Source organism: Macaca nemestrina, chromosome 16 (genome assembly GCF_043159975.1).
Source record: "Macaca nemestrina isolate mMacNem1 chromosome 16, mMacNem.hap1, whole genome shotgun sequence".
Lineage (NCBI taxonomy): Eukaryota > Metazoa > Chordata > Mammalia > Primates > Cercopithecidae > Macaca > Macaca nemestrina.
The window spans coordinates 94,169,473-94,196,891 of NC_092140.1; the positions used below are offsets into that span (position 1 = coordinate 94,169,473).

At 40.6% G+C, this 27,419-nt stretch overlaps 1 protein-coding gene and 1 long non-coding RNA gene across 5 annotated transcripts in view; one reads left to right on the forward strand and one right to left on the reverse strand.

The window, feature by feature from the left end:
- The window catches only part of LOC112427439 (uncharacterized), a 38,249-nt gene extending 11,769 nt beyond the window's left edge, over positions 1-26,480 (forward strand). The window contains exons 4-5 of the long non-coding RNA XR_003018994.2: positions 23,093-23,183; positions 26,360-26,480. This is a non-coding gene — a long non-coding RNA (uncharacterized lncRNA). The remainder of the gene's footprint in view (positions 1-23,092; positions 23,184-26,359) is intronic.
- LOC105485988 (FRY microtubule binding protein) overlaps positions 1-27,419 on the reverse strand; it is a 268,427-nt gene that overhangs the window by 23,114 nt on the left and 217,894 nt on the right. For all 4 annotated transcript variants that reach the window (XM_011748629.3, XM_071081656.1, XM_071081657.1 and 1 more), the window contains 8 exons: positions 26,432-26,611; positions 24,246-24,407; positions 21,965-22,039; positions 19,526-19,696; positions 11,868-12,068; positions 11,213-11,374; positions 7,724-7,890; positions 5,978-6,167 (listed from right to left, as the gene is read on the reverse strand). In XM_011748629.3, coding sequence (XP_011746931.1) covers positions 5,978-6,167; positions 7,724-7,890; positions 11,213-11,374; positions 11,868-12,068; positions 19,526-19,696; positions 21,965-22,039; positions 24,246-24,407; positions 26,432-26,611 — 1,308 coding nt within the window. The remainder of the gene's footprint in view (positions 1-5,977; positions 6,168-7,723; positions 7,891-11,212; positions 11,375-11,867; positions 12,069-19,525; positions 19,697-21,964; positions 22,040-24,245; positions 24,408-26,431; positions 26,612-27,419) is intronic.

Below are 27,419 nucleotides of genomic sequence, written 5' to 3' on the forward strand. Positions count from 1 at the left end.
GGAGCACAGTGGCACAAACATGGCTCACTGCAGCCTTAAACTCCTGGGCTCAAGCAATCAGCTCACCTCAGCCTCTCAGGTAGCTGGCACCATAGGTGTGTGCTACCATACCCAGCTAACTTTTAAAACTTTTTTTTTGTAGAGATGGGGTCTTGCTATGTTGCCCAGGCTGGTCTCCAACTCCTGGGGTCAAGCAATCCTCCTGCCTCAGCCTCTCAAAGTGCTAGGATTACAGGCAGGAGCCGCCGCACCCAGCCTATACAATGTCGTTAACAAAAGAACAAACTATTCAACAACAGCAAAAAAAGAATTCCAGTCCTTACGCATTGGCTTTCCCCAATGATATCACTACTTTTTGGGTTGTCAAACCTAATCCATGAAAAACACTATCTATCCTGTTAAGGAGAAATTAGCATGTCCCCTAAACAATAGCAGGCTTTTGGTTCTTTATAAGTTATATTAGAAAAATGCCAACCATATTGCATATTATTTATTTTTTAATTTATTTGATATATCTGAGAATCTTGGTAGAATGTATCACATACTCCTATCTCTGTGGTAAGTTGGTTTTATGCCAATTAAATAAAAGACCCAAAACTAACAATGTTAGAGCTGAAAGAAACCGAAATTCCATGTCTACCATTGCATAGCTGGTTGAGTGGCAGAGCTGGGATTAGGATTCAGGTCCCCAAGTAGTGTGGAGTTCTTTCCTTGTTACCTAAGGATAAGGTAAGATCCTGGCTTATTTTTTCTTATACAGCGAAGACTAGATCTGTCAGGGAACTTCAGAGCCACATATAAAGTCAGTGATATTTAGGGGATATAAATTCAGTTTTGTTTTCTTGTGAATTCCATCACACATTATATAATTTGGTGACATTATGTGACACATGATGATGATATTCTCACGAGCAACAAGAAGAAAATATGATGACTGAGACACTTGGAAAAATGTCCACACTGGACCGACAGGAACCACTTCCTTGTTTTTAAAACCAAATTATTTTCACGATTACCTCCTCCCTACCTCTTCCAAAATCCAACTAAACACGGAAACATTGTATTCACATTTACAGGGAAATGTTGGGAAACAGTAAACAGACATTGTAAGGAAATGACAAATGATTCATAACAGGCAGAAAGCAGGTCTAATGTATTTCATTTCCAGCATATTTTAGTAATGCCTATTTTGCTTCAAGTATTACTTTCATATAGCATCTGATCAGGGTTGAGAAAGTTCTTAAGTATAAATGTAATATTAAAAAGCAAAACAGGAGGTATGCATTTTAAAAAATTATTATATTATTATTACTGCAGATAAGCTCCATAGGGTGATTGATTCAATACACTGATGAAAAAGAAATTCAAATCCAAATGAGTCCCCCCAGGGCCCATGCCTGTCCCCACCTTCCAGCTCATTTGCATTTTAATTTTTAGTACTTTCTTCTCCCTCTCTCCACAACTGCGTTGCTCTCTGGACAGTGGATGCTGTGAAACCTGAACCCACTGCCTTGCTGCTGGAGTGGCCAAAGATCCTAGAGAGTTAACCGTTACCAGACAACAAATGGCACATCAGCCCCTCTCAGGGGAAGGGGTCATCTTCTGCGAGGACACTGGATGGGACATCTGAGGCCTTTCAGTCCTATAGCCAGTTTGATCACTTGGGAGTTAGCTTTGTTCTCTTTAGTCTCTCTCCTGCAATCTGAGTATTCTCTCAGAAGTGGCTGGAGAGTCCCCAGTGGAGGTGGCTCACGGCGTGCCAGGGCTGCGGAACTCTCTGTAGGGGGCAGTCAGTCACCTCTGGGCTCTCACCAGAAGATCCAGACTCTGTGGTGGGGCCAGGGCCACAAAGGACATGCCAATGACCATGAGGAAGAGCAGCCAAATGGGAGCAGCCAGGCTGTGCTGACGGCCTGCTAGATGCACGGCTTGAGCTGTTTCTCCATGTGAGCTGTCATAAGTAGTCTTTGAAAGATAAAACTCATAGACACTGTTTTCACTTCCATTGTACTATGGAGGACACTGAGGCTTGGAGAACGTAAGGACTGTCTGCAGGCCTAGAAGGCTAGTAAGTGGCCAGAACTGGAATTTGAACCTAGGTAGGTTTAACTTCAAAGGCTAGTCTGACTTCACTGTACTCTTTTTCCACCAAGAAATCACCATCCCATACAACTCTTTTCTCTTTATGCCTCACCAGCATCTCAACTGGTGGGCTGCCAGGTGCCAGGCAGGTAGAGGGTGTAGACAGGGCCTCCCTTCTGCCTTCCTTATGCTACCTGCATACTTGGGTAGGTGGGAGAGGAAGTCAGGCTGAATGGTGGCTGCAGCTGTGGGCCATGGCTGACCTGTCAGTCTTGGTAATGAACCTGCTGGTCTACTGACATGAAGTTAGAAGCTGTGTGTTGAAGGTTTCCATTTATTCTTCCTACATTTACTGAGCACCTAGTGTATGTTAGAAACTGTCAGAAATCAAGGTGAGCAAGGCACTGTTTACCTGCCCTCTTCATGGCAGACAGACACCTAAACAAGTTATTACCATATAGAGTCACAAGTGTAACGGATGCAAGCACAAAATCCCGAGATGCCAGGGGCAGGGAGAAAGAAGTAAGGGAAGGCTTTACTCACTGAAGTGACACCCAATCAGGACTTTGAATGTAACTGGGAGTGCAGCCCAGGGACAAGGGAAGATGACCGTTCTAGGCAGAGAGAAAGTATTGTGCAGGACTGTCAAATTAAGCATGAATAATCTAATAACTCCAATAAAAATGACCCATAACAGCCAAACTTAAATATATATTATTAATCATTCTTTAAAAACAGCTTTTAGAGGCCGGGCATGGTGGCTCACGCCTGTAATCCCAGAACTTTGGGAAGCCAAGGCAGGTGGATCACCTGAAGTCAGGAGTTCAAGACCAGCCTGACCAACATGGTGAAACCTCGTCTTTACTAAAAATACAAAATTAGCCAGGCATGGTGGTGCATGCCTATAATTCCAGCTACTCAGGAGGCTGAGGCAGGAGAATCGCTTGAACCTGGGAGGTGGAGGTTGCAGTGAGCTGAGATCGTGCCATTGCACTCCAGCCTGGGCAACAAGAGTGAAACTCCATCTCAAAAAAAAAAAAAAAAAAAAAAAAAAAAAAGCTTTTAGAAAAATATAATAAGTTGCTTTGCCTCTCAATCCTTAACATAAAATTCACCTCAAATAGTAGCTTTCTGGTAGTTTGCTTTAAATTTTCAATCTGGCTTAATGTTCAAAGTATTTCTAGAATTCTTATCTTTTAGCAGCCACCTGTTTTCTGTCTTAAATCTAACATCTCCTCCAGCCCCAGGTTAATCTCAGACATGACATTAATGTGCCCATTCAAGTTTCTACTAGGTTTTCACTTAGAGTAAATTGAAGAAGTTGAAAGAGCACTACAAGTAAGACTCCAAGTTAACTAGTCCAAGTAGCTATCTGCACTACTGGTATATAATTCTCCAAAAATGGATTATAAGAAGGGCCTCCAGGCTCAAAAACAGAGTTCACTTTTATGTTAGCTAAAAATATGTCATCCTGAATTTGAAATTATTCAAAATAGATTATTTCAGTTTTGCCTAACCTTCTGCTCACTAGAATAACAGATTAATAAGTAATCTTTTTTTTTTTTTTTTTTAATGGAGACAGAGTCTCACTTTGTTGCCCAGGCTGGAATGCAGTGGTGTGATCTCGGCTCACTGCAACCTCTGCCTCCCAGGTTCAAGTGATTCTCCTGCTTCAGCCTCCCGAGTAGCTGGGATTATAGGCATATGCCACCATGCCTGGCTAATTTTGTATTTTTAGTTGAGACAGGGTTTCACCATGTTGGCCAGGCTGGTCTCGAATTCCTGACCTCAGGTGGTCCTCCCACCTCGGCCTCCCAAGTGTTGGAATTATAGGCGTGAGCCACTGTGCCTGGCTGATTGGCCTGATTCTTAAGGGTTGCTAAGTAGGAGGCACCTTCCCATACCACAAAAAGAAATTACAATGTATAGCAACCTGCTGCAATGCCATTGACCTCAGAGCAGAACTGAGGTCAAGGGACACTGGCTACTGAAATGCTGAAATGATATTTTAAGGCAGATTTACCTATGGGGTCTCCTACTCCCCAAGACTTCTTAACAACCCATTTCAGAGGGACATAATTTCAGTTTTGCACTTTTGATACATCATTCCTTATTTTCCTGCCTTTCCCTTCGGCCATGGCTCTTCCTGAAGGTGATTTGAGGGCCCCTTCTCTCAGTCCAACTAAATTATTGTCCCTCTCCCATGATATACTCATGATATACAGAACTCAACAGTTACACAAGTTTAACTAGATTCTAATTGTTCTGTCTGGTCATTCATCCAAAATTCAAGTCTATTCAAAGTTGGAACTAGATAGTTCTTTCCATTTTTTCCCCTTGTATTATCCATGGGAGTTCTGTCTAATGAGTTATGAAAGAATATGCTTAAGAAAATGCTGAAAGAAAAGCATTTTTTATTATAGAAAAACAGGAAATTGGTCAGGCACGGTGGCTCATGCCTGTAATCCCAGCTACTCGGGAGGCTGAGGCAGGAGAATTCCTTGAACCTGGGAGGCAGAGTGAGCTGAGATCATGTTACTGCACTCCAGCACGGGTGACAGAACAAGACTCTGTCTCCCCACCCCCCAAAAAAATAAAAAAAAATAAGGAAATAAAAAACACCCCAAATTTCATTATCCTGAGAAGACACAATGATATTCTGGTGTATAATTTTCATTATTTTCTAGGCATTTAAAAAAAAGGAATACTAATCTAGATACACACACACACACACACACACACACACACACACACACACACATATATATATGTTTAAACTAGCTTTATCTTTAACTATAATATTGGTAACCATGTTTCTACACCAACAAATCTTCCCCTACAACCTCATCTTCATAGCTTCCAGGCCTCATTATTCCCAGCACTGCCATTTTTACAGTCAGTATCTGCTTCAAGCTCAGACATAATTCTAGTTAACTGCAATGGCCTTCAAAGAGCTCTGGTGTTTCTTCACAGCAAAGCATGTTTCTTTTGCCGCCTCCTGCTCCTGCCAATTATTTGATGAAATTTGGAGGATAAAAGTTTACAGAAAGATGCCTAGAGGAGTTAATGGGAAGCAGTCATTGTAATTATGTTATGAGGTAACAAGCGAGATTTAAGGTGTCCACACATGAGACTGCCACAGAGAGCTGTGTGTGCAAGATGCTAGGGTGTCTGGCTGAGGGATTGGAAGTCGGGTTGAAATCCCACCTGCACTCTGCTGGCCAAGTGTGGTACTGCACCCCTCTGGAGGCAGGGACATTCATTACCGTTTGCACAAAGACACTATGGACAGTGGGGCTGTGGTTCATGCGGGAGAGGCAGTTGTTAGACTGGCCTGATTCTTAAGGGCTACCAAGTAGGGGGCATTTTCCCATTTCATAAAACGAAATCTACAGTGCACAGCAACCTGCTACAACAGCAAGAATGACTTTTCATCTGTTCAAAAGCAACTCAAGGGAGTAAGCAAGTGTTCACAGCTATGGCTGGCATGCTAAGGAATTCATAGAGTGGGAAAATGAGAAAAGGAAAGGAAAGATAAAAATAATAAAAATGAAAGAGAGGTAAAGGGGGGTGGGATGGAGGATAGGCCTGGCAGAAGATTCTTTTAATGGTCCCAATGTTATGGCTGCTGAAGACTGGTGATGTCAGTAACACCAAGAAAGGCAGGAATGAAAGGTACTTCATGGCAGCCTAAATCACCAATACCATGTTGAGAAGGATGATGAGATTAAGGGTAAATAGAAGAAATTTTAAAGTCAGAGGAAATTTAGAGGTGTCTGGAAGAGAAAATACAGTAGTATAACCCCAGAACAAAAGAACAACCTCTCCTTAAATTTGAAGCTACCTGGCTCCCCTTAGAAACTAAGTCCTCTGCACTTTCAGTGAGCACACATACCTTAAACAAGGAGGAGAACACATGAAATGTATACACAGCACAGGAGCCGTCTGAGTCGCACATAAGCTGGTTGATGTGGCTGCGCCAGGCCTCCTCGGCATCGTCGCAGGCTGCGGGCTGAAAGGCGGCAAGGATGGCTGAGAAGAAGGGCGAGGGAGGGGGAGAGACTCCCCTGTCACCTTCTCCAAAGCTGGAAAAAATGAAAACGACTACGTCAAGAAGTGATATCCTTCTCATCCTATACCGGGTTTTATAAATTCTCACCCTGAGAGTCAGCAAAACGAGGTAGCTATTCTACCCCCTCTTCCTTTTGAAGCTGCTTTGGGGTCTTGGCTTTCACTCAGCAGTCACTGCGATTCTTTTTGGTGTGTTTGTTTGTTTTGAGTCTCGCTCTGTCGCCCAGGCTGGAGTGCAGTCGCGTGATCTCGGCTCACTGCAACTTCTGCCTCGCGGGTTCGAGCAATTCTCGTGCCCCAGTCACCAGAGTAGCTGGGACTACAGGCGTGTGCTACCATGACCAGCTAATTTTTGTATTTTTAGTAGAGACAGTGTTTCACCATATTGGCCAGCTGGTCTTGAACTCCTGGCCTCAAGTGATCCACCCAGCTCGGCCTCCCAAAGTGGTAGGATTACAGGTGTGAGCCACCGCGCCTGGCAAGAGATCACTGAGATTCTTTCATGATTCAAGGAAACAGAATTTGCACCTCTAGAATTTCTGTGATTCCTCCATTTCTGATTCCCTTTCTCTAGACTTGGTACCTCTTTTAGCCTTCAGCAATGCCTCTCACTTTCACAGAGGCCATGCCCCAAAGTAAACCACAGTCCTATGCTTTGGCAGTTTCATTCTTCATTTTTCATTATGAAAAATTATATAAAATTTGAATCTTCTAATTTTTCCTTTCTGGAGGGAGAGTATTAATAAATGCATATGCACAAATGCCTGGAAGACAAAGGTGGAGGGAGACAAGGAAACCAGAGATACGTAGGGAAAGAGAGACAGAGAGGCAGGAAGAAAGAAGAGATAATGAATCAAAAATGAAAGGTCAAATTCTTCTCTAGGTATTACCTTAACCTTTTCCTTTGATGGACAGACATTGCTTACTGTAACAGAAGGCCTTTGTCTAGCATATCAGAAGCTTTTACTTAGTTCTTATTTTCAACTTTCAGAAGAGTAATTTTAGGATCTCAACTTTCTTCTCCTGAAGTAGATCTGTAGCATTACTATTTGTGATTTATTCTAGATGCTGGATTAGTCTAACCTCTGATGTTTTTATCTATTTCTCTTCACATTTTTTTTTCTGTTTCTATATCTCACTAGTCTCAGAAATATCAGCCACCAGGCCAAAAGACACCCACTTAAAGAGTAGGTATTTACTGTATAAAGAGCCTCTTGTTCCAGTGTTTTAACTCCACATGGAAAGAGCTTATTTCCAAGGCTTGCCAAGTCTTGCTTATCTTCAAAGCTTCCAAGGTCTGGACCATGTTCCCAGGCTCTTCCTCTGTTTTTTATGTTGCTTTCTGGCCTTATGAATTCATATGTAAGTGTCCCTTCTTCATTCCACATGAGGCCCTATAATGGGACTGGATGACTCTAACTCAGCTGAGAGCCCGTCATGATACATGTCACTTTGAACTCCTTCATTAGGATGTCCCAGCAGTGCAAGGGTGACATTTAACTTGAGTGTGAATGCCACACAATGTACCATGCACATTCACACCACTCACATCAGCCAAGGGCTCCATTACCTCGCCAGGGTAAACTGGTCCAGGGCCCGATTGCCTTTTTCTTCCCCCTCAGTCATGTCCAGGCTAAAGCTGTCGCTGCATTCAAAAGCTGCTGGAAGTTCATTGATAGAACTAGAAAGATCATCCTCATGCACAGTGGTGTCCTCCTCCTCACGAACAGCTTCACCCTGGAAGAATAAAAAGACAAAAAATCCCCCAATGTGTAAGAATACATACAGGACAACCTGTTCAACTAAGGAACAAATAAGAGAGACCGAAATGCTGATGGTGATAGAAATGGGGACATTTGTTTTCTAGCTACAGTATAGTCTGTTTCTAGGCTGGACTCAGGAATTCTCTGAAGTACTGTTCATTCTTTATCTTCTTTTCAATCTCTTTCATAACAGTCCCCAAAGGGGCTCCCAGTAGATTTTCATACTTGGCCCATGCTTACAGGGTATGAACGCTCAACTTGGAAAAGACCATCAAGACCTCCAGTCCAACCTCCACATTTTGCAGATGAGGAAACAATGCTCCATGTGGGAAAGGGACTTGTCTAATATCAGGTCCATAATCAGAGTTGGAGCTGGGACAAGAAACACTGCGTTAGGATTCAGAACTCCTTTCATTGTCCAAACCCAGCCTTCTAAAGCAAGCCTATCCAGAGTTAATTCTCTAATATAGAACCCCTTTACCAATGGAATGTAGAATCATCAGGGCCTGGCACAGTAGATGCCCAGAATACCTGTGGTGTGCACAAGTGATCCAGAGTCCTTCCCTAAGCCTGCTGGGTTGCTCGGTCTTTCCATATAGGGGATGCTCTAAGATCCATTTGCATGTATGCTTTACCCTTGAGAATACCCCCTAAAGATAACAGATATGAGTATCTGCTCTTACCTGACTACAAAATGTGGAATGAACAGTACAATGAAAGGGCTCTAGGGTGGGCAGAACCAGGATCAGTGAGAGGCAGGAAAGAGACATAGCAAGTAAAATGGAAAAAGAGGTTGGGTTTGGGCCTGGGCCAGGGGAAAAAGGACTGATTGTTCTTTAGGAGAGGAAGGAAGGCAACTGGATTACAGATCAGAAGGGGGAGGAAGAAAGATGTACATGTTACAGTGAGTCATTTTCTTAAAACAAAACAAAAGCAAGGCAAAATAGAAGTGTATATGAATTAGAGCTTTATCTCGAGTTAACATCTGTTCACTCGTTCAGTGTGTAAATACATATATAAAAACATATATATTATACTTCGACTCTAGAATTAATAGGGAAAATTACCAGGAATGGTAAAAATATATTAGGGAAATAAGATATCTCATGTCTTTGGAGGAATTGCTGGTAAATACTGAGTTTGAGATGTTGATCCATATCTGCTTTTTAAAACTACAGTGCTGCCAACGAGGCTGGCCACTGGTTCCTGGTCTAGGTTATTAGTGTACATACATTTAATCCATTAGAGAACGGATGAATTCTTTTTTTTTTTTTTTTTTTTTTTTGAGACGGAGTCTCGCTCTGTAGCCCAGGCTGGAGTGCAGTGGCCGGATCTCAGCTCACTGCAAGCTCCGCCTCCCGGGTTCACGCCATTCTCCGGCCTCAGCCTCCCGAGTAGCTGGGACTACAGGCGCTGCCACCTCGCCCGGCTATTTTTTGTATTTCTTAGTAGAGACGGGGTTTCACCGTGTTAGCCAGGATGGTCTCGATCTCCTGACCTCGTGATCCGCCCATCTCGGCCTCCCAAAGTGCTGGGATTACAGGCTTGAGCCACCGCGCCCGGCCAAGCCACCGCGCCCGGCCTGAATTCTTATTAAAATACCTTTTATTTTCTCTAATATCATAGATATATCAAACATTGCAGAAATGCAACTTATGTGAAAAACAGGGATAGCTCTTCAGAAATGGGACTTGACTTTTCCTTGATAGGATGAGATCTATTACTTAGGTATTACTTTTATTTTTTTCTTTTTTTTGAGACCGAGTCTCGCTCTGTTGCCCTGGCTGGAGTGCAGTGGTGTGATCTCAGCCACCTGCAACCTCCACCTCCTGGGTTCAAGCAATTCTCTGCCTCAACCTCCTGAGTAGCTGGGATTATAGGCACCCGCCACCAAGCCCAGTTAATTTTTTTGTATTTTTAGTAGAGACAGGGTTTTACCCATCTTAGCCAGGCTGGTCTTGAACTCCTGACCTCGTGATCCACCCACCTCGGCCTCCCAAAGTGCTGAGATTACAGGTGTGAGCCAAAGCGCCTGGCCTTAAGTAGTACTTTCTATGAGAAATCTATATGTTTTTAGCATTCAAAATAGAAAAGTGGAGAAAATGACCATATTGACATTGACAAATATCAAATGCTAATAACTTCACATATACTTTGTTATGTTTTTTCTACGAAATTTAATTTCATAATCTTAGAATTTTAACTTAGACAACTTTTCTTTCTGGGCTTTTTTTTTCTTTCGGCTAAAAAAGAACTCTGCTAATTCCAAGAATCCTGATTGTAGTACCTTTGCAACGAAGCAATTTTAGAAATAATTACTATTTAAGCTTCAATATTTTTAGGTAATTATAATTTGGTGATTGCCCTTGGTTTAAAGCACATAGATTTTCCTAGATTTCTGATCTATTTTTACTATACTATCAGAGAATATAGAATAGCCAATATTATATTTTTCCATTAGAAGTGTCGGAAGGAATATACTTTTATAAATTTTTTTTCAATTTTATTTTTTCTTTTGAACTTGCACAACTGTAACCAAACTCATGATAGAGAGTGCTTGACTCTATCTTAACAGCAATTGATTATTTTGGTATTTCTACTAAAAGGAAACACAGTTCTATACTGATGGGCATAGATGTGGGCAAAGCATGCAAGTGGATGGTTTTCAGGACATTTTAATAAAATAAACTTTAAATGAAATATACACTGTTAGATTTTTTTAAATTAAGAAAATTACATCTATTAGTTACTTTTCTCCTCACAGACTCTGGAGAGAAGAGTTTTGTGCGAATCTGGCATAAGACTGTGATCGACATTAAAAATTCTGATAGTATGCCAAAAGGCAAGCACTGAATCAATGTACAAATTGTATAATTGTTTCCTACATAGGAAAAAATTTCCCCAAATACGTGCATACACCCACACCTCACTTAGTATATTGTTTTATAAAATTCATGACAACGACCAGCAGTTTCCCAGTCATAGCGATCTCAGACATACACCACTGGTTTTGCCATCCACCAGCAGTGTTCATGCAAAATGTCTCATTTTAGAAAGACCTCAAATCAAGTCTTTCAGCCAAGAAGAAGATGGCTGCTCAAGTTTGTGGGGGTAAAACAACTTCAAAACATAGGCTCAGGTGTACAAACTTCTATTATTTTAAAAAAGAGAGAAAGAAAAAGATAAAGATAGTCTTTCTACTTGAGACCCCTTAAGAATTCTCAGAAAATTTGAAGTTTTTTTTTTTTTATAAAGTGTTTTAAGGGAAGTATAAATCATCGTTAAAATCTCTTCACCTTTGAACCCTCAGAAATCTGCAGATTATTCATATCAGGCAAGGAAGCATCAAAGCTGGACATTCTGGTGTTAAAGGAATGAGGGTCTGCAGGGGTCGAGTCACAGGCTGTGGTGAGCAGCTCCATGGGATTTGTCTCTTCAGAGGGGGAGAGAGTCATGATCTGTTTAAAATACAAAGGAAATTAAACATAGTGTGAAGTTCTCTTTCTTTAAAAGCTCCAATTCTCTAGTTGTTGGTTAATACGTCTTAATTTTTAAACTTCCACATTTCACCATTTTTGGACCTTAAACATAGCAGTTAGTAATCTAGGCATTTTCAGATACTCACATCAAAACGTCTGTCATATCTCCACACTTTAGAGATCTGGGGAATTTTTAACAAGATTCCAGAATCATAAAAGTATTTGTGAAAAATCTAGGCCTTAACAGATCTGGTGGCTTTCAGGGTGAATCACATGGACCCCAGTCTTGGTTTCCATCTGCAACCTACAGAGAAGACTTTGCCAGTTAGAACCCATTAGACACCACCTGACAGTTCCGATTTTAGTTCAGCAGCTGTGGAAAGTTTCCTTGGCTGCAACTGGAAACTAGACTCCTGCATTAGTTACAAAAAATAAGCCTCCCAATTCCTAGAGTGGGAGAGCTGCTACTTACTAGGTCTGAGTGCTCCAGGATCTGGCTGGCTGTGAGGTCCTCCTCCTCAGATGACTCATCGGAGTCCTCATGGTTCATTTTATTCAGGCTGGGAGTGCTTCCTGACAGTTGGCGCTCCTCCAGAATCTGCATATCACACTTGTCCAGGCTGTCCAGAGAACGTCTGCGCACTCCCCAGTTGAAATTGTCCATACTCTCACCCTGAAATCACACCATCAGCCAGTTTTTTTTTATGCCAAAGTCCTCTTGCACTCACATGTTCACACATTCAATTAGTCACAGCTTAGGAACAAATATGGTCATTATTAACTCTCAGGCCCTCATCTACTTTGGTATCAAAACTCTTGTTTACCCGATGTGAAAAGGAGTAAAAGCACACTATTTTCATGTAAACTCATGTGAAGTCATAGGTAGAAGTGATGACATACTTTTCTTTGGCGTGGTGGGTAATAATTACATTTTTTAAAAAGTTGATTTTGGTAAACACTACCAATGATCTGTTTTCAAAAATCTGTAGGAAAGAGACCATTAGTATGAAAACTTCAAAAGAGGTGTCACCCACTCCCACCACCCTGAGGTCAGCCCCTGTTTAGTACTGTTTTCAGAAGGAGAAAAATGTAGGAGCTATGCTTGTAGCACATTCCAGAATCCTTTGGGTATTTAGTGGAAGAGCATTAGGTAAACATTCCAGCCTATTTCTGCCACAGCGGTTTTCACAGACACAATGCAGAGTTAAAGACTATCAGAGCAGCTGGGCAAAGTCTGATGGATCATGCACTATGCAGAGGCCAGAGTGGCAACACCTTAACTTTTGCTTTAGGTTATTCTTTAAATAATTGTCGCAGTGTAGAAAATTGTTAATTTCCTGGACTCGGTACCAATTATTATTATTATTATTATTATTATTATTATTATTATTACTTGAGATGGAGTCTCGCACTGTCGCCTGCGCTGGAGAGCAACAGCACCATCTCGGCTCACTGTAACCTCCACCTCCCAGGTTCACACCATTCTCCTGCCTCAGCCTCCTGAGTAGCTGGGATTACAGGCACGTGCCACCACACCCGGATAATTTTCTGTATTTTTAGTAGAGACAGTTTCACTGTGTTGGCCAAACTGGTCTTGATTACCTGACCTCGTGATCCACTCACCCTGGCCTCCCAAAGTGCTGGGATTACAGGCGTGAGCCACCGCACCCGGCCTATTACTGTTTTTTTTTCTTCTTTTGAGACAGTCTTGCTGTCGCCCAGGCTGGAGTGGTGCAGTGGCGTGATCTCAGCTCGCTGCAACCTCCACCTTCCAGGTTCCACGCGAGGCTAATTTTTTGTATTTTTAGTAGAGACTGGGTTTTTGCCATGTTGCCAGGCTGGTCTCGAACTCCTGACCTTAAGTGATCCACCCGCCTTGGCCTCCCAATGTGCTGAGATTACAGGCGTGAGCCACTGCACCTGGCCTCGAATAATAATGTTGATTTGTATATTTTGAATTACTGAGAACTAGCTTAAGTGGCCATGTAAGTGTTAAAGAAAGCTTTTAGTTGCATTCAGACTTTCTCTACAAACCATCAGTTATTAAACAAGTGTATTTGATAACATAACTTTTCTTTTTTCTAGAAATGGATTTGGGTTTTATTTTTCTCTCTGTTAAGACAGAAATAAAGGAAGAAAAATATTACTCAGCTGACTGAGCAAATTTTAACCTAAACAAATGATCTGGCAAAATCTAGCACAGAACCTTTTCATTTACTGGTAATTTGAAACACTGCCTAATAGTTCATTGAAATAAAATAAAACAACTTTTTCTGATAAGAGCTCAGTGAACAACATACTATGAGAGATGTGAGCTACTGTTAAACTTATGAGCATTATCATTTATTGATTTCCCTCTGTTTTAAGGGTCGTGTCTGTCTCCTAGTGAAACAAGCTTGCCATTCTCACAGATCTGTCATATAACAGAGGTGTAGCTTTTCCAAAGTCTGCTTGGGCTATTCATGGTAGAAGGCAAGAGGTACAAATCCTAAGCACAATCTGGATAAGATATAGAAATTATCATTATTCATCCTCACATATGATATTTATGATTGCTCTTAGGGCTGTTTGATTATAAAAGAGAATGCAGACTCAGAATATTGTTTCTAACATCCAGTATCTGCTGTGCTAAATTACCACCACATAATTTTTCCTTTTTTTCTGATGGAAAATGGCTAACTGTTATACTGGGATTTTAAAAATAGCCATTGCAGTGAGAAAATAAAAAAAATATATATGAAAGAGGCAAAAGTTCTGGGAAGAAAAAGGAAAACCCAATGTGTAAAGAGAGAAAAAAATACAGAAAAATCAGAATACTAACTATACGGAGTAAAAAGAGAAGAATGTGAAAATTATAGGGAAAAATATACAAACACAAATTCACAAAACTGACTCTCTTGTGCCAAATGACTGGAAGGGTTGGATGAACTATCTTAGGCTGCGATTCTGGAGGTCTCCCACACTGCACCTGAGACAGAACCACGAGCTTGTAGAGGAATACAGGCATCCAGGTGGGAGAACGCTACACCAGGCACAGGTCACTGCTAGTGCTGGTTTGGTGGCAGCTCTGGTGAAGACCTGAACCAATCAGGTGTGAAAATAGGAAGGCAGGGAAAGTTGTTCTTGCAGGAATAAGGTTTGGCTGTCTTGCTGGAGGATGTAGCATCTCCATTAGAGGTAAGGGTGTTGAAATGGTTCCCCTGGTGGTGGCTGAGAGGTTGAGATGGAACAGTGTTGCAGTCTGGCCCTGGTTAAAGTCCATGGTGATTAAAACTCAACCAGGCTTTCTCAGCATGGCCCTAGTTGGGAGACCCACCCTCCATCCCTCCTCTCCCCCAAACGTCAGATTTGTATTTTATGTTACATACAAAGTGAAAAGTCAAAACAGTTTCCTACATGTGAGAAAATGCAGAGGATGGCTAGTCCAGATGAACGCTCTGTATATGTCAGTTATCAAACTTAAAAACCACTCAGAATTTATACTGAGATGGGAAAGTATTAATGATTAAACATTCTAGAAATGTTAGAAGTACTATTTTTTGACACATATTTTTTCATATTGGAACTCTGTCAAACAAGAATTATTGTTGAAGAAATTTGGGTACACTGTGGTCAAAATATACTCCCCCAAATGTTCTACCTAGAGTAAGTCTGATATACCTAGATAGAGACTGATCATAGGCCACTTTGTCCAGGATGATCCCAGTTTTAATGCCTACTGTTTGGGCATAAATATTATTAGTACCCCCTTTTACTCTCAAAAGGGCCCTGGTTCAGATGAAAAGTTATCTAGTCACTACATACAGATAGAGATAGCCTTTAATTCCTGGGGGGAAAAAGATTCAATTGAAAGTATATATGGTATATGGTTAGATGCAAATTGTTAATTTCACTTTTTTTTTCTGAGACAGAGTCTTGCTCTGTTGCCCAGGCTGGAATGCAGTGGTGTGATCTTGGCTCACTACAACCTCTGCCTCTTGGGTTCAAGGGATTCTCCTGCCTCAGCCTCCTGAGTAGCTGGGATTATAGGTGTGCACCTCCAGGCGTGGCTAAATTTTGTATTTTTAGTAGAGACAGGGTTTTGCCATGTTGGCTAGGCTGGTCTTGAACTCCTGACCTCAAGTGATCTGGCACCTCGGCCTCCCAAAATGCCGGGATTACAGGTGGGAGCCTTCACACCCGCCGATTTCAGTTTTAATACAAGAATTTAACAATAAAACCCATCCAGTTGTGCAATCACTTAATGAGAAATAATAGGATTGCCATAGATCAGATTTGAAAACTCCACTTCTCTGAGTTATAATCATGCAACTTTCAGAACTAGGCACATAAAAGTTTTAAAAATGTATTTACATTTTAGAAAACATTTCCACACTAGAGCAGCCAAGAAAAATACCTCTTATATCACACACCTAAATGGAAATATGCACGCAAATAAGCATATATATTCTGGAAGGGAGGAAAAAAGCAATTATGTTGTTATAAATCTGCAAAGATGCAAAACATCTACTAGCATAATTGAATTAAAAACAGCATCATCTTACCTGAAGTTCCTGGGTAGCAGATTGAATGAACAGAAAAACAAACAAAAGGTCTATTTACAATGATTATATTAAAGATACTCAAGAACATTTCTCTTAGTGTTAACACAACATTAACTAACAGTGCTAACAATATACACTTCAGTAGGTGCACCTTAAAAAAAAAGGTAAATATACACTAACTGCGAAGAGAAAAATCAACATGAAACATCAGAAATTCCAAATCCCTTAGCTATGGGTGACAGAGCTGGGACAACAAATCATCACTACAATTTCTGAAATAACTTTCTACCTCTGTGACAATTTTGGTCTCCTCAACACTTTTTTTTTTTTGAATACCTAAATATGTATTTGTGAAAAAACTGTTGAATGTTATGGGAACACGAATGAGAGTCATCAACTGGAAATAAAGGTGGCATCACCTGAGCCTTTTCACAAAGCTAAAAGTGTTTGTGATCATGATGCTTGCTGCTGATGTGCAATTAATGGCAAAGACACAACACCTTTTAAAGATTTTAAGAAGTTCAAGGGCAAACTCTTGTAGATATCACTTAGTAAATTCTGAGACCAATGAAAAGGAACAGATATGACAAAATGACTTGTCTTTCTTTTTTTTGACAACTGTGTTTTGATCTAAAAGCCAAGTACGCCTAATTTTATCAGATGAGGATATACTAAAATTATTCACCAATGACAATACAAGGAGACTAACATTTGCAATGCCAACTATATGCCTGACACTTTGCTAGACATTATACATAGGTTATTTTATTTAATCCTCATGTCAGCTCTACAGGCAGGTAGAGGTTGAGTATGCCTTATTCAAAATGCTTGGGACCAGAGGTATTTTGGATTTCAGATTTTTAAAAAATTTTGAAATATTTGCACGTACATAATGAGATATCTTGGGGATGGGACCTAAGTCTAAACATGAAATTTGTTTATGTTTCACATACATCTTAAATACATAGCCTGAAGATAATTTTATACAATTTTAAAATAATTTTGTTCATGAAACAAAGTTTTGACTGCATTTTGACTATGACCTGTAATGTAAGGTCAGTTTTAGAATCTTTCACTTGTGATGTTGTGTTAGCATTCAAAAAGTTTAGAATTTTGGAGGATTTCAGATTTTGAATTTTCAGATGAGGATTGCTCAACTTGTATTCTTATACCCACATAATAGACAAAGAAGTGGAAGCAAGAGGAATTGCATCCATGCTTAAGTCATACAGCTAAGGTCAGTGGCAGAGGTGAAATTCAAACCTGGAGCTGTTGGACTCTGAAGTCCAGGCATCTTCACTCTTCTACTCCAAGAATGCTAGAATCCCTTACTGTGATTTTATTGGGAAGTAACAAAACATTCTCAAATGCCTTATTTTATTTGGATAAAATGTACACTCTCAGCCCCATGAATTTCTTCTTCTAATTATTATTATTATTATTATTATTTTTGGACATGGGGTCTGACTCAGTCACCCAGTATGAGTGCAGTGGTGCAATCATGGCTTACTGCAGCCTGACCTCCTGGGCTCAAGCCATCCTCCCACCTCAGCCTCCTGAGTAGCTGGGACCACATGCATGTGCTATCACACCCGGCTAATTTTTCATTTTTTGTAGAGACAGGGTCTTGCTATGTTGCCCAGGCTGGTCTTAAACCCCTGGACACAAGTGATCCTCTAGCCTCAGCCTCCAAGAGTGCTGGGATTACAGGTGTCAGCCACTGTGCCTGGCCAGTTTCTTATAAAATCTTAACAATGAAAGGTAAAATAATCACTGTGATTTTTTAGTTATTGCAGTCTAGGACAATAAAGAGAAGACTAGAAAAAAGGTGTAGTATTCCTTACTTCTTGTCCCTGAAAAACATTAGTATAATATTTATTTTTAAGTAATAGGCATCTCATATTTTTCCTTCCTTTATTTTGATAGAAACTAAATTGATGAGCTGTTCTGAAATTGTGTCGGATGCCTTCGCTTTACATCATTCCTGCTAGGTCGTTTCACATAACATTTTTCTGTGGCTGAGACAGGAAATGATCCCTCTCTTGCTTCATCTGTTTTTTCCCTCCCTTGTGTAACTTCCAGAGGGAAACAGGTGTCCAAGCTTGAATTTTAACCCAAGAGCAAACATTAGGTCAGCTGTCAGATCAGGGAGCTGATCTTTTGACACTAGCTGAACTCTGAGCTCTGGCTCAGAGACATTTTTGAAAGTATTCAAAACAGTTGTATTTTGCTTTAGACTTTTAAAACAATCCTCACTGCATTCAGCGAATGCTTTCTCTATCATTTATTATGGATCATAAAAACCTGCAATACTTTTTATTGGTTCTTAAGCAATTCAAGGTGAAAATTAAGCTGGCAGTTATTTTAAGGATGCATTATAGCAGTGCCTTTATGCTGCTTAAGGACTGGGTCTGCTAAAGTTGTTCTCCAGGGAAAGAATTGGTGAACACCTTCTTTATTCTGAGGACACAGTTCTCTCCTGCTGGGACAGACATCCAGGGTTATTAGTGGACCAGGAAGGACAAAAGCAAAGGGCTCTTTGGCTTCAATTAGACATAAGCGGGTTGGTCAGTAATAAAATCCTTTAGGGAAGGTAAGAAGCTACTTGAAGCATTTTTTCCCACAAATCTGTAGTTAAGTAAGGAGGTGCCTACCTAATGCAGGAAATCCGAAACTTGGGATCTGGGCCTGTCTTCTCAGTTGTAAGACTAGCAGACAGCTGTTTGGGAAATCTGGTGCAGTTAAACATGAGCTGACAACACCATGAGCCAGGTTCCGAACCAGGCACCTTTACGTCATCCAATCTCACTTAAGTGAACTGAGTTTTGATCCCAAGAGGCAAAAGACTGCCTCTCAGGTGAAACATGCCTCTAAGTTACTGAAATGAAGGTGACCGAGAGGTGATGCTCCTCCTCTCAATACCTGTTTTCAAAAACATGATTCATAGCTGAAAGTATCTTATGATCATGATTATCATCCAAAATGAACGAATCTGCATTTGCCCACTGAGACTTGAATTCGGCTATTCCAGTGTCTGGAACACCAGCCATCGACCTAAGCAGAGCGAAGAGCTCTGTCGTGTCGTTGTATTTTGTTTCCACTTCTAATGATTTCATCAAGCACAAAAATGTGGGATCCCTCAGGCTCTGGTCTCATGTTGGAGCAGGCAAGCTTTGAAGGAATTGAATTAGAGAAACTTCACATTAGAAATGATTAAATGCTTAGCATATTTTACTCAGGTACCAGTGAATAGGCTCAGAACTGAAATGCTTTTTGTGATTTTTTTTTTTAAAGTCCAGCTTGGGACTACACACACACATACAGGCTTTGTGTGGTCATTAAAACTCAGGTCTTTGCCACTTAGAAATAACTTGGCAGCATTTGCCGTGGGCTCAGACAGGAAGGGTGTGGTAACTTTTGCCAAAGTTTAGCTGCTGTACTTTGAATACGTTGATTCAAAATAAAGTTTACAACTTTCCAATTAAAGATCTTGGTACAGAAACTCATTATTTAGCAGGTAAAAAGAACAGTTTCATTAGTCAAGGAAAAGGGTGCGGGGATTATTTGTACAGAGGATACACCGTACCTCTCCATCCTCCAGCTCCACATCTAGGAAGTCGAAGTCTCTGAAGACTCTGAACTGCTGCTCGCTGTTTGTGTCATCCATGTTCTCCTGCTCCCGGGCGCCGTCCTCAGAAGACACCAAGCTTGTCTGGTGCTCAAGCAGATCCAGATCTCCACACGATGAAAAAATCACCTGCGAATCAAGAGTCCTCTCCTGAGAAACGTTCTCCCTTTGGTTGTTTGTGCTACGAAAAATTGTAATTGGCTCTTCATAGCACTGTATTTCCAGTACACACCTAATTCCTTCAGTGGGTATTTTTAGAATGTTCTTTTATTATTTATGTTGGACAGGTGCCTTCAGATTAAAGTCGTGGCAAAGACGCAAGTTCATGCACCAGGAAAATGTTCAAGAATCACATCGTTGCTTCTTAATGGATGAAGACTGTATACTACCTGTGTGTGTGTGTGTGTGTGTGTGTGTGTGTGTGTGTGTGTAAACTGGAGCAGCCAGGAAAAAATTCCACTGTTTCTAAACTGATTAGGGTTAGAAATTATACACATTTACACACATATATCAAATACATATAAATAATATTTTAAGGACTGATACTAAGATACGTTATTGTAGAATGAACTGTGAGAACAAAGGATTTAACCCTTTTAGAGATAAACCAGCAATTGATTAGAAATAAAAAACAGAAGCCAAAAATTACAATACTTGTCCACAGAAGAGTAGGCGAGTAACCAAGCCCATAACTTATACTTAAATTCCTCTCCTGTACATTTAAACAAAATAAAACATTTTTTACTACTAAAATCTTTAGTATGTTAATGTTTTAAAATTAACTTCTATGTTTAGGTTCTTTTCCCTGAGCCATTTTTGTAGAGCTTGGTATATAATAAACTGTAAATGAGAGTAAATGTTTTGCTATCCAGCCTCTACTGAACATAGATTGATATTAAAGAAAACTAATAGTATTCTTTGTATAACCATTATCATGTCTTAGTTGTCCTTGAAAAGTAAGCAAAATCATTTATAAGAATTTAAATACAATACACATCTCTCAAAAGTAAAAAGAGTGAATGGATTTCAAGTGTACTTTCTTCCTCTAGTGTTTAAGAATAGTATATAATGCAAATGATAACCTCTCATAATAGCACCTGACACAGAGTTTTACACAGGGATTGCAAATGGGTATGTGAGATAAAGAGCCCTGAGGACTAGTCAACTAGTCAGTGAGAGACGAGACATGAGATTTCTGATTTCCTCAGCTGAAGGCTGTCTTTCCTAGTTAGTGCTGCTTCTCTTATTTGTAATGTACTCCAGGTAAATATTTCTAGCTGAAAAGGTCTTAGCACAGGGCAGACAGTATGAGTCTGAAAGAGAAAGTGCCAACCACAATGGCAATTACAAGTAGGCCTTATTGGCAGTGCTGCATTGCAGAGGCAAAACATACTTGTGTCTCTTCCCTGTGGGCTAGGAGGCTCTATCTGCCTCTGCTACTGTCCCCTCTGTCCTAAATACTGTCACAGGAGCAGCAGAAAAACCACTGATCAACAACACCAAAAAAGTGACTAAAATGGAGGCCCAGCTTAGCTGATGGCTGGCTGGCATGCTTCCCCAGACGATAAGAAATATCACTTTGTACTTTAGCAAGTATTTATGAGCCTCTAATATTTCACCTGCTCATGAACTATGTGAGTGGATTCATTTTGAAATTTGAAAATAGCTCCACCAAGAAATGTGTTTACTAATTCTTTAGTTGAGAAATTATTCAGTTTGCTATGTCTTTTTCATAAATATAAATATTCTGTGATACAGGTGAAACAAAAATACCTGGTGAAACCAGCACGTCTATTGTTTTTGTTATACCCCCATACACAATTCAAATTTTTCTAAATTTTATAAAAGCTTCCAAAGTTTACTTATAATACTTCAATCGTCCATTCATTCAAAAGCTTGATGGCATGATTTTTATTTTTAGTTTTTTTATTGTAACATCAGTGGAAGTTTATATGCAAAGAAACATATTATTTTCATCTTTATTGTATGTGGGTAAGATAAGGACATCAGAGTAAGAAGTGTGTGTACAGAGAGTAAAATTATATCCAAGAGGTATGAGCATATATGCCATACATGGTCATCAGTAGAGATTATCATTTATGTTCTAAGAAAGTTTGGGCATATTTATTAAAAAATCCAAGAAATTAAAAAAATGAAAAGCAACAGTATTCACAGACAAACGAGTGAACAGCTAATAAGATCTTTCATTGTTTCTGAACTTAGTGTGATTAAAAATCATGGTGTGGGGAGAAATAGTCCAGGGGTTTGCTCAAGACAGTGGCTATCATACTTGTCATTCACAGTTGAATCCTCTAAATTATATGACCAAAGGCAAAAACAGACCAATGAAAAAGGAGACATGACACGAAAATAACTATGATACATGACAGAACTTACTGATGGATTTTTGCTCAATCCTACTTCTTGGCCACACAGAGAAAGGACATGCACCAACTTCTCTTTTGTTCTCTTCTGGAAAAGAAACACAAGCAGGTTTCATTATGGGGTCCTGTGAGCAAATCTGCTCTAATTTTCTAGCCACTAGCCATACAGGGCAATAGCACTTGACATATAGACAGAACTGAGATGTCAAACACACAAAGGTATGAAACAAGAACATAAACAGCAATTAAAACGTGTAAAATATTGAAACCATGTTGAAATAATATTTCAAATATAGTAGGTTAGGTAACATTTATTATTAACATTAATTTGGCCTGTTTTTCCTTTTTTTTTTTTTAAAGGTAACTGTGAGACAATGTAAAATGAAGCTCACATTATGTTTCTGCTGGACAGTGGTGATCTAAATTATCCCAAGGGGTGTATATGTGTGTGTATGTGAAAATCAATCCCTAGGTTCCTCAAGGAGATCTATCACTTCCTTTGATCATCTTTTCTTATGATGTTAAACTTTCAGTACTAGCAAGGCTTTCCTTACACTTTATTAAGTTACAGCATAAGTCTCTTTTTTCCAAATAGAAGAATACTTTCTGTAGAAAGAAAAAATTCATTCGTTTTAAGCTATATCAAATCTTTCTTAGTTTCTTCTTCCTAAAGTTAAACAGATTCAGTTCCTTTCCTTCATAAACCTATTTTCCAGCCCCTTAACCATAGGGATTCTTCTATAAACCATCACATTTTTCCAGTGACAGAAAACCCAGGTCTCAGAATGATTGGTGAGTTGAGAATTTTTAAAGCAATCTTCCTAATCTCTTTAAAATGATTCTCCCCACTTTAATCTGATTTACAGTTTGTTATGTGGAAACTGCTAGGAGGCCAATGCCACTCTTAGATTTTTTTTCTTACCGGAACTCAATTCACTGCATCCTTCTTTCCAAATTATAGAGGGGACAGACACTCAATATGGTATCTGCTCAAGGTCAGAGACAGGAGGACTTTGAGGCTGAGGGATGGCAGAAGACTCGCTAAACGATTTTCCTAAGTCTTAGTGGTCATTTTACAATTCTGGGAAGGAATCAATGTAGAGGGACACATTGGGCTGTATATTTTTCTTCTCTCTTCCAGTGAAGTTTTCAGCTGAACACTCACGGAGAAACTGCTCTGTTGCAGCCAGCACTATGCTACATGTTCCATTCCCCAACCTTCAAGAGAGAAGGTGAGTCCTCCCGGGCACCCACGTTGTCCCTCCCAGCACCCACTTCACCTTTTTCTGGTAACACTGTCTCTCTTTTTATCTCGGAAAGGCTCCATTCCCACTAAGTGAGGCAATGCCTCCCGCAGATGCCCTGCAAGACTCTTTCTAGAATTGCTATGGATGTCAAAAGAGGAAAGGCCTCTATCGCTCTGAAGTCATCAGAGCCAAAGATCATGTAAACCTGGAGCTGCCAGAGGTCATCTGGGCCTCCCATAGAAAAATCCTGCCCGAGAATGAAGTCAATGGAGGGGAAAACAAGGGCCAAGATGTTGGGAAGGGAAGGTGGGGACAGTGAGAAGGAGAGAGTCTAAGAATCCAGTTTCTGACATTTGTGTACTAGGAGCCAACTGTGCTTGAGGCCAAGATGAGTAAGTTAGTAAGTTCCTTTAACACATAAGGTAATTTTTCAGTGGGTTTCTGTAACAAGTCAACAGAAGACCCCTGAATAATGCAGAAGTTTTACTTGACAGGAAGCCCAAGGGCATCTCCGCTATGCTGTGATGACAGAACTACAGAGAATCTGGCAGCAGTACCCCTGCCCCTCTGCCATCTGGATGGCTCAGATTGTGCACAGACACTATGGTTGAGGTGCCTGTTCTGTGGACAGCAGACAGGGTGGTCTTTGGGTGTGCAGCCCTATCAGCCCTTTGGGAGTCCAAGTGCTCTAGAACTGGTTGGGAGAACTAAGGATGTGTTGTTTGGACTCATTTAGGAGAGTGGCAGAATTTCTTTAAATGTCTGAAGGGCTGCCATGTCAAAGAGACCAGATTTTATTTTCTAAGTCTTGAGAGAACTAGAACCAATGGATAGAAGCAACAAAGAGTCAGACTTCAGCTCAAGGTAATGAACTGTTCAAACAGAAAACGGGTTCCTTGGAATGCCACAAGACCCCATCCCTGGAAGTGCTGAGACCTATATGGGCAAGCTTGTGATGGTGAAAGGGGGAATTCCTTATGACACAGCCATATGGACTCAACAGGTCCCTAAAGTCCCTCCCAGGGCTGTGGGTCTAGGATTGCATACCTGAGAATACTGGGGCCTTTTCCAGCTCACAGGAACAAGGACGTTGGAGTTGGAGCCTGAGGAAGTGGAAGATGTGCTCCGGGTGACGGCCATGGCCCTGGGCTTCCCATCACGCCCAGAAGAATTCTGGAGCTCATCATACCGCCTCCCGATGATTGGAGTCTTGAAAAGAAGACAAAAGCACATTCTTCTGTCTCAATAGTTTTGTGATATATGAAACCCTTCTCCCCAGAAGCAACCAAGAGCTGCTTATTTGATTAAAAAGAAGATTAGAGAAGTTCAGTGTTACAAGTGGGCTCATTTTCTCAACATTCAAGCATACATTATGAATCAGTTTGCATCTTCAACATTTTCTCCCCTCTTTAGCGGCAGAAAAATGCAACTGCTTGTTCTTTAATATGCTTTAGAAGCCACTGATAAAGAGAAGCAAAATATGCAGGAAACCAAATAGTCAGTTTTCGATTGTTTAAACTTGAAAAAAATTCTTACAGTTAGAACAAGAGACCAAAATTCCTTTCCCTCTCCCAACTTTTAGTCATTAGTCTTTATATACTCTCAATTATTTAAAAATGTATTTAACTTATTTATTTCTTTTCAGTTATTCAAATGACTGAGGTCTGGGCCAGGTACTTGGGCAGCACTTGGGAAATTTCACTTCCCGAGAGCTCCAGAGTGTGGTGGCTGCATAGGCAGCAATTCACAAACTTGAGCTCTGAGCAGGTCTCCTCTGCAGACACCAGCTGATGGGTGTGACCTTGGCAGCGGCAGAAACTGTCAATTTTACACCCGGCTCCTGAGACCCATCATTCTGGAGCAGTTCTGGGTCTCTGGGGCATGCTGCTAACTGGCTGCATGTTTTTTTGTACCTCTTTGGAACACAACAAACTCAATTCGCAGAGTAAAAATAGCTTTCCCCCCAGGCAGGTTAAAAAAAATGTGAAAATGGACCAAGATTAAATTGAAACTTTAATATTTACATATTAAGCATAGATGCAGGTGTCACAATGGCAGCAAATAGTATCTCATCCTGAATACTGAAATGATGAAAGGTCAGTGAGGACCACTGCATAAAAAACCCAACTTGGATATGACCTATATAATAGTGCAAGTAAGTTCCATATAAGCACACCAGGTTTCTTTCTCTGTCTCTTTTTTTAAAATATACTCTAAGTTCTAGGATACACGTGCAGAACGTGCAGGTTTGTTACATAGGTATACATGTGCCATGGTGGTTTGCTGCACCCATCAACCCATCATCTACATTAGGTATTTCTCCTAATGCTATCCCTCCCCTTGTTCCCCATCCCCCTGATAGGCTTTGGTGTGTGATGCTCCCCTCCCTGTGTCCATGTGTTCTCATTGTTCAACTCCTACTTATGAGTGAGAACATGCAGCGTTTGACACCAGGTTTATTTCTTAGTGAACTTATTCATTCAGCAGAGTTTGGAAATATTTACTAGTGATCTCCTATGCACCAGATGTTGTACCGGGCCCTAGTTATAAACAGGAACAGAGTACTGTTTCTGCTTTGGGGGTTCATGAGTCATGGGGTAAGAGATGTGAAAGCAAAGTTATTTTATACCTTAGACTTCAATATAAGCCTCCCAAATGTCTGTTCATGGACTACCAGGTAAACATGACCACTTCCTGTCCTTTCTTTTCTTCCTGACTCCTTAGCTTGGGTCCCTAGTCTCTTGCTCCTCCCTCTCCCTCCCCTGCCCCCTTGAAGGCAAGAATTTAGTTTTACTTGTTTAAAAGATAGTGTGGACTGGGGAAGCAACTATAAAAGTGGAGTCCGTATCCCTGTAAACTTCGGTCATCTGCTGAACTGGCTGTCGTTCAGGGAGAAACATTGTGAATATAAAGACATGACCATTGTCAGATAAAGAATGAGTGAAGGTCATGGTTTAAAATGCTTATGATCGTTCCATTTTTAAATGCCTCTTTTTAAAATCATTTTTTACATAACTGAGGCTAGTTTCTATTTTTAAAAGCTGCCAACTGAGAGTCCCAGTGAATATGACACTCAATGGGTTCTTAAAAAAGCAAAACCTAATTTAGTCCTTAGAAATCTTCATGTGAAATAACTGTCAAATACATCTTCTTTTTTCCAGGCAACTACTTTTGACCTTTGCTACTACAAATTCATGCTAAAGTTCACAGAAACAGTTAACATAGCTAAGTACCTCCGAAATATCGAAGTGGAAGTCCAGGGTTTTCCCAGGTAATTCCTTGGAAGCACTAGTCCACACTCGATGTATTTCTATTTTTGAGAGGTCACTGTGCTGGTATGAAGGTAAAACAAGGCTGGCTGACCGAGAAACTACGAGCTTCAAGATATTCAGAGCTTCTCTCCAGTGAACACTCTGCAGGAAATAAAACATTCAAGGGTTAAAAATAATTTCATGTTTTTAAAGCTAATGTATGTCAGAATGACCAGTGAGAAGCCAGTGACCGGTCAGAATTCACTGACTTACAACAGTGCAGGAGGTTCCATGATAAGTAAAAGGCAAATGACATAAAAAGACAATGTATATATAAAAGGAGCTACGTTTAGGAGACAAGCAAATAAAAAAAGACCAATTTCATCCATTTCAGCTAAATTAAATTCTTATTAATGAGGTACCATTATTGGTAATGAGGCACCTCCTTAATTTGAGAAAAAAAAAAAAAAAAAGCTCCCAATGCATTTTATGCCATTGACTGTTCAATTCACTCTTTCTGAAAGTTCTCCCCACCTCCAGTTTCCAGTCTTCTTGGTCCTCCTCCTAGTTCTCTGGCTCCTCCTGCTCCATTTGCTTCCTGGGTACCTTGATCTCTGTCTTCAGCCCTCTTTTCTTCTCACTTGTTGTCTTCCTCATTACTTAACGCAGGAATCTGGAAGCCCTTCTTAACCCTCCCTCCTGGTAATCTGTTCCCTCCACTGCATTCCTGCTGGCACTGGCTCAGTGGCACCCTCTTGGGCCTTGCCTGGACTATCTCAATGGCCCCTTACTGGTGTCCTGGCTTGCAGCCCTCAAGTTCATCAGATCCAGCTAGAGTGAACGTCCTAGAACTCTTCAGACCAAGCCACTTCCTTGACTAAACTCCTTCACAGGCTCCCTCTGGTGGACAGGGTGGAATCCACACTCTTTGAGCACGGCCTGCAGGCGTCATCTCCCCCAGGCTGCTGGG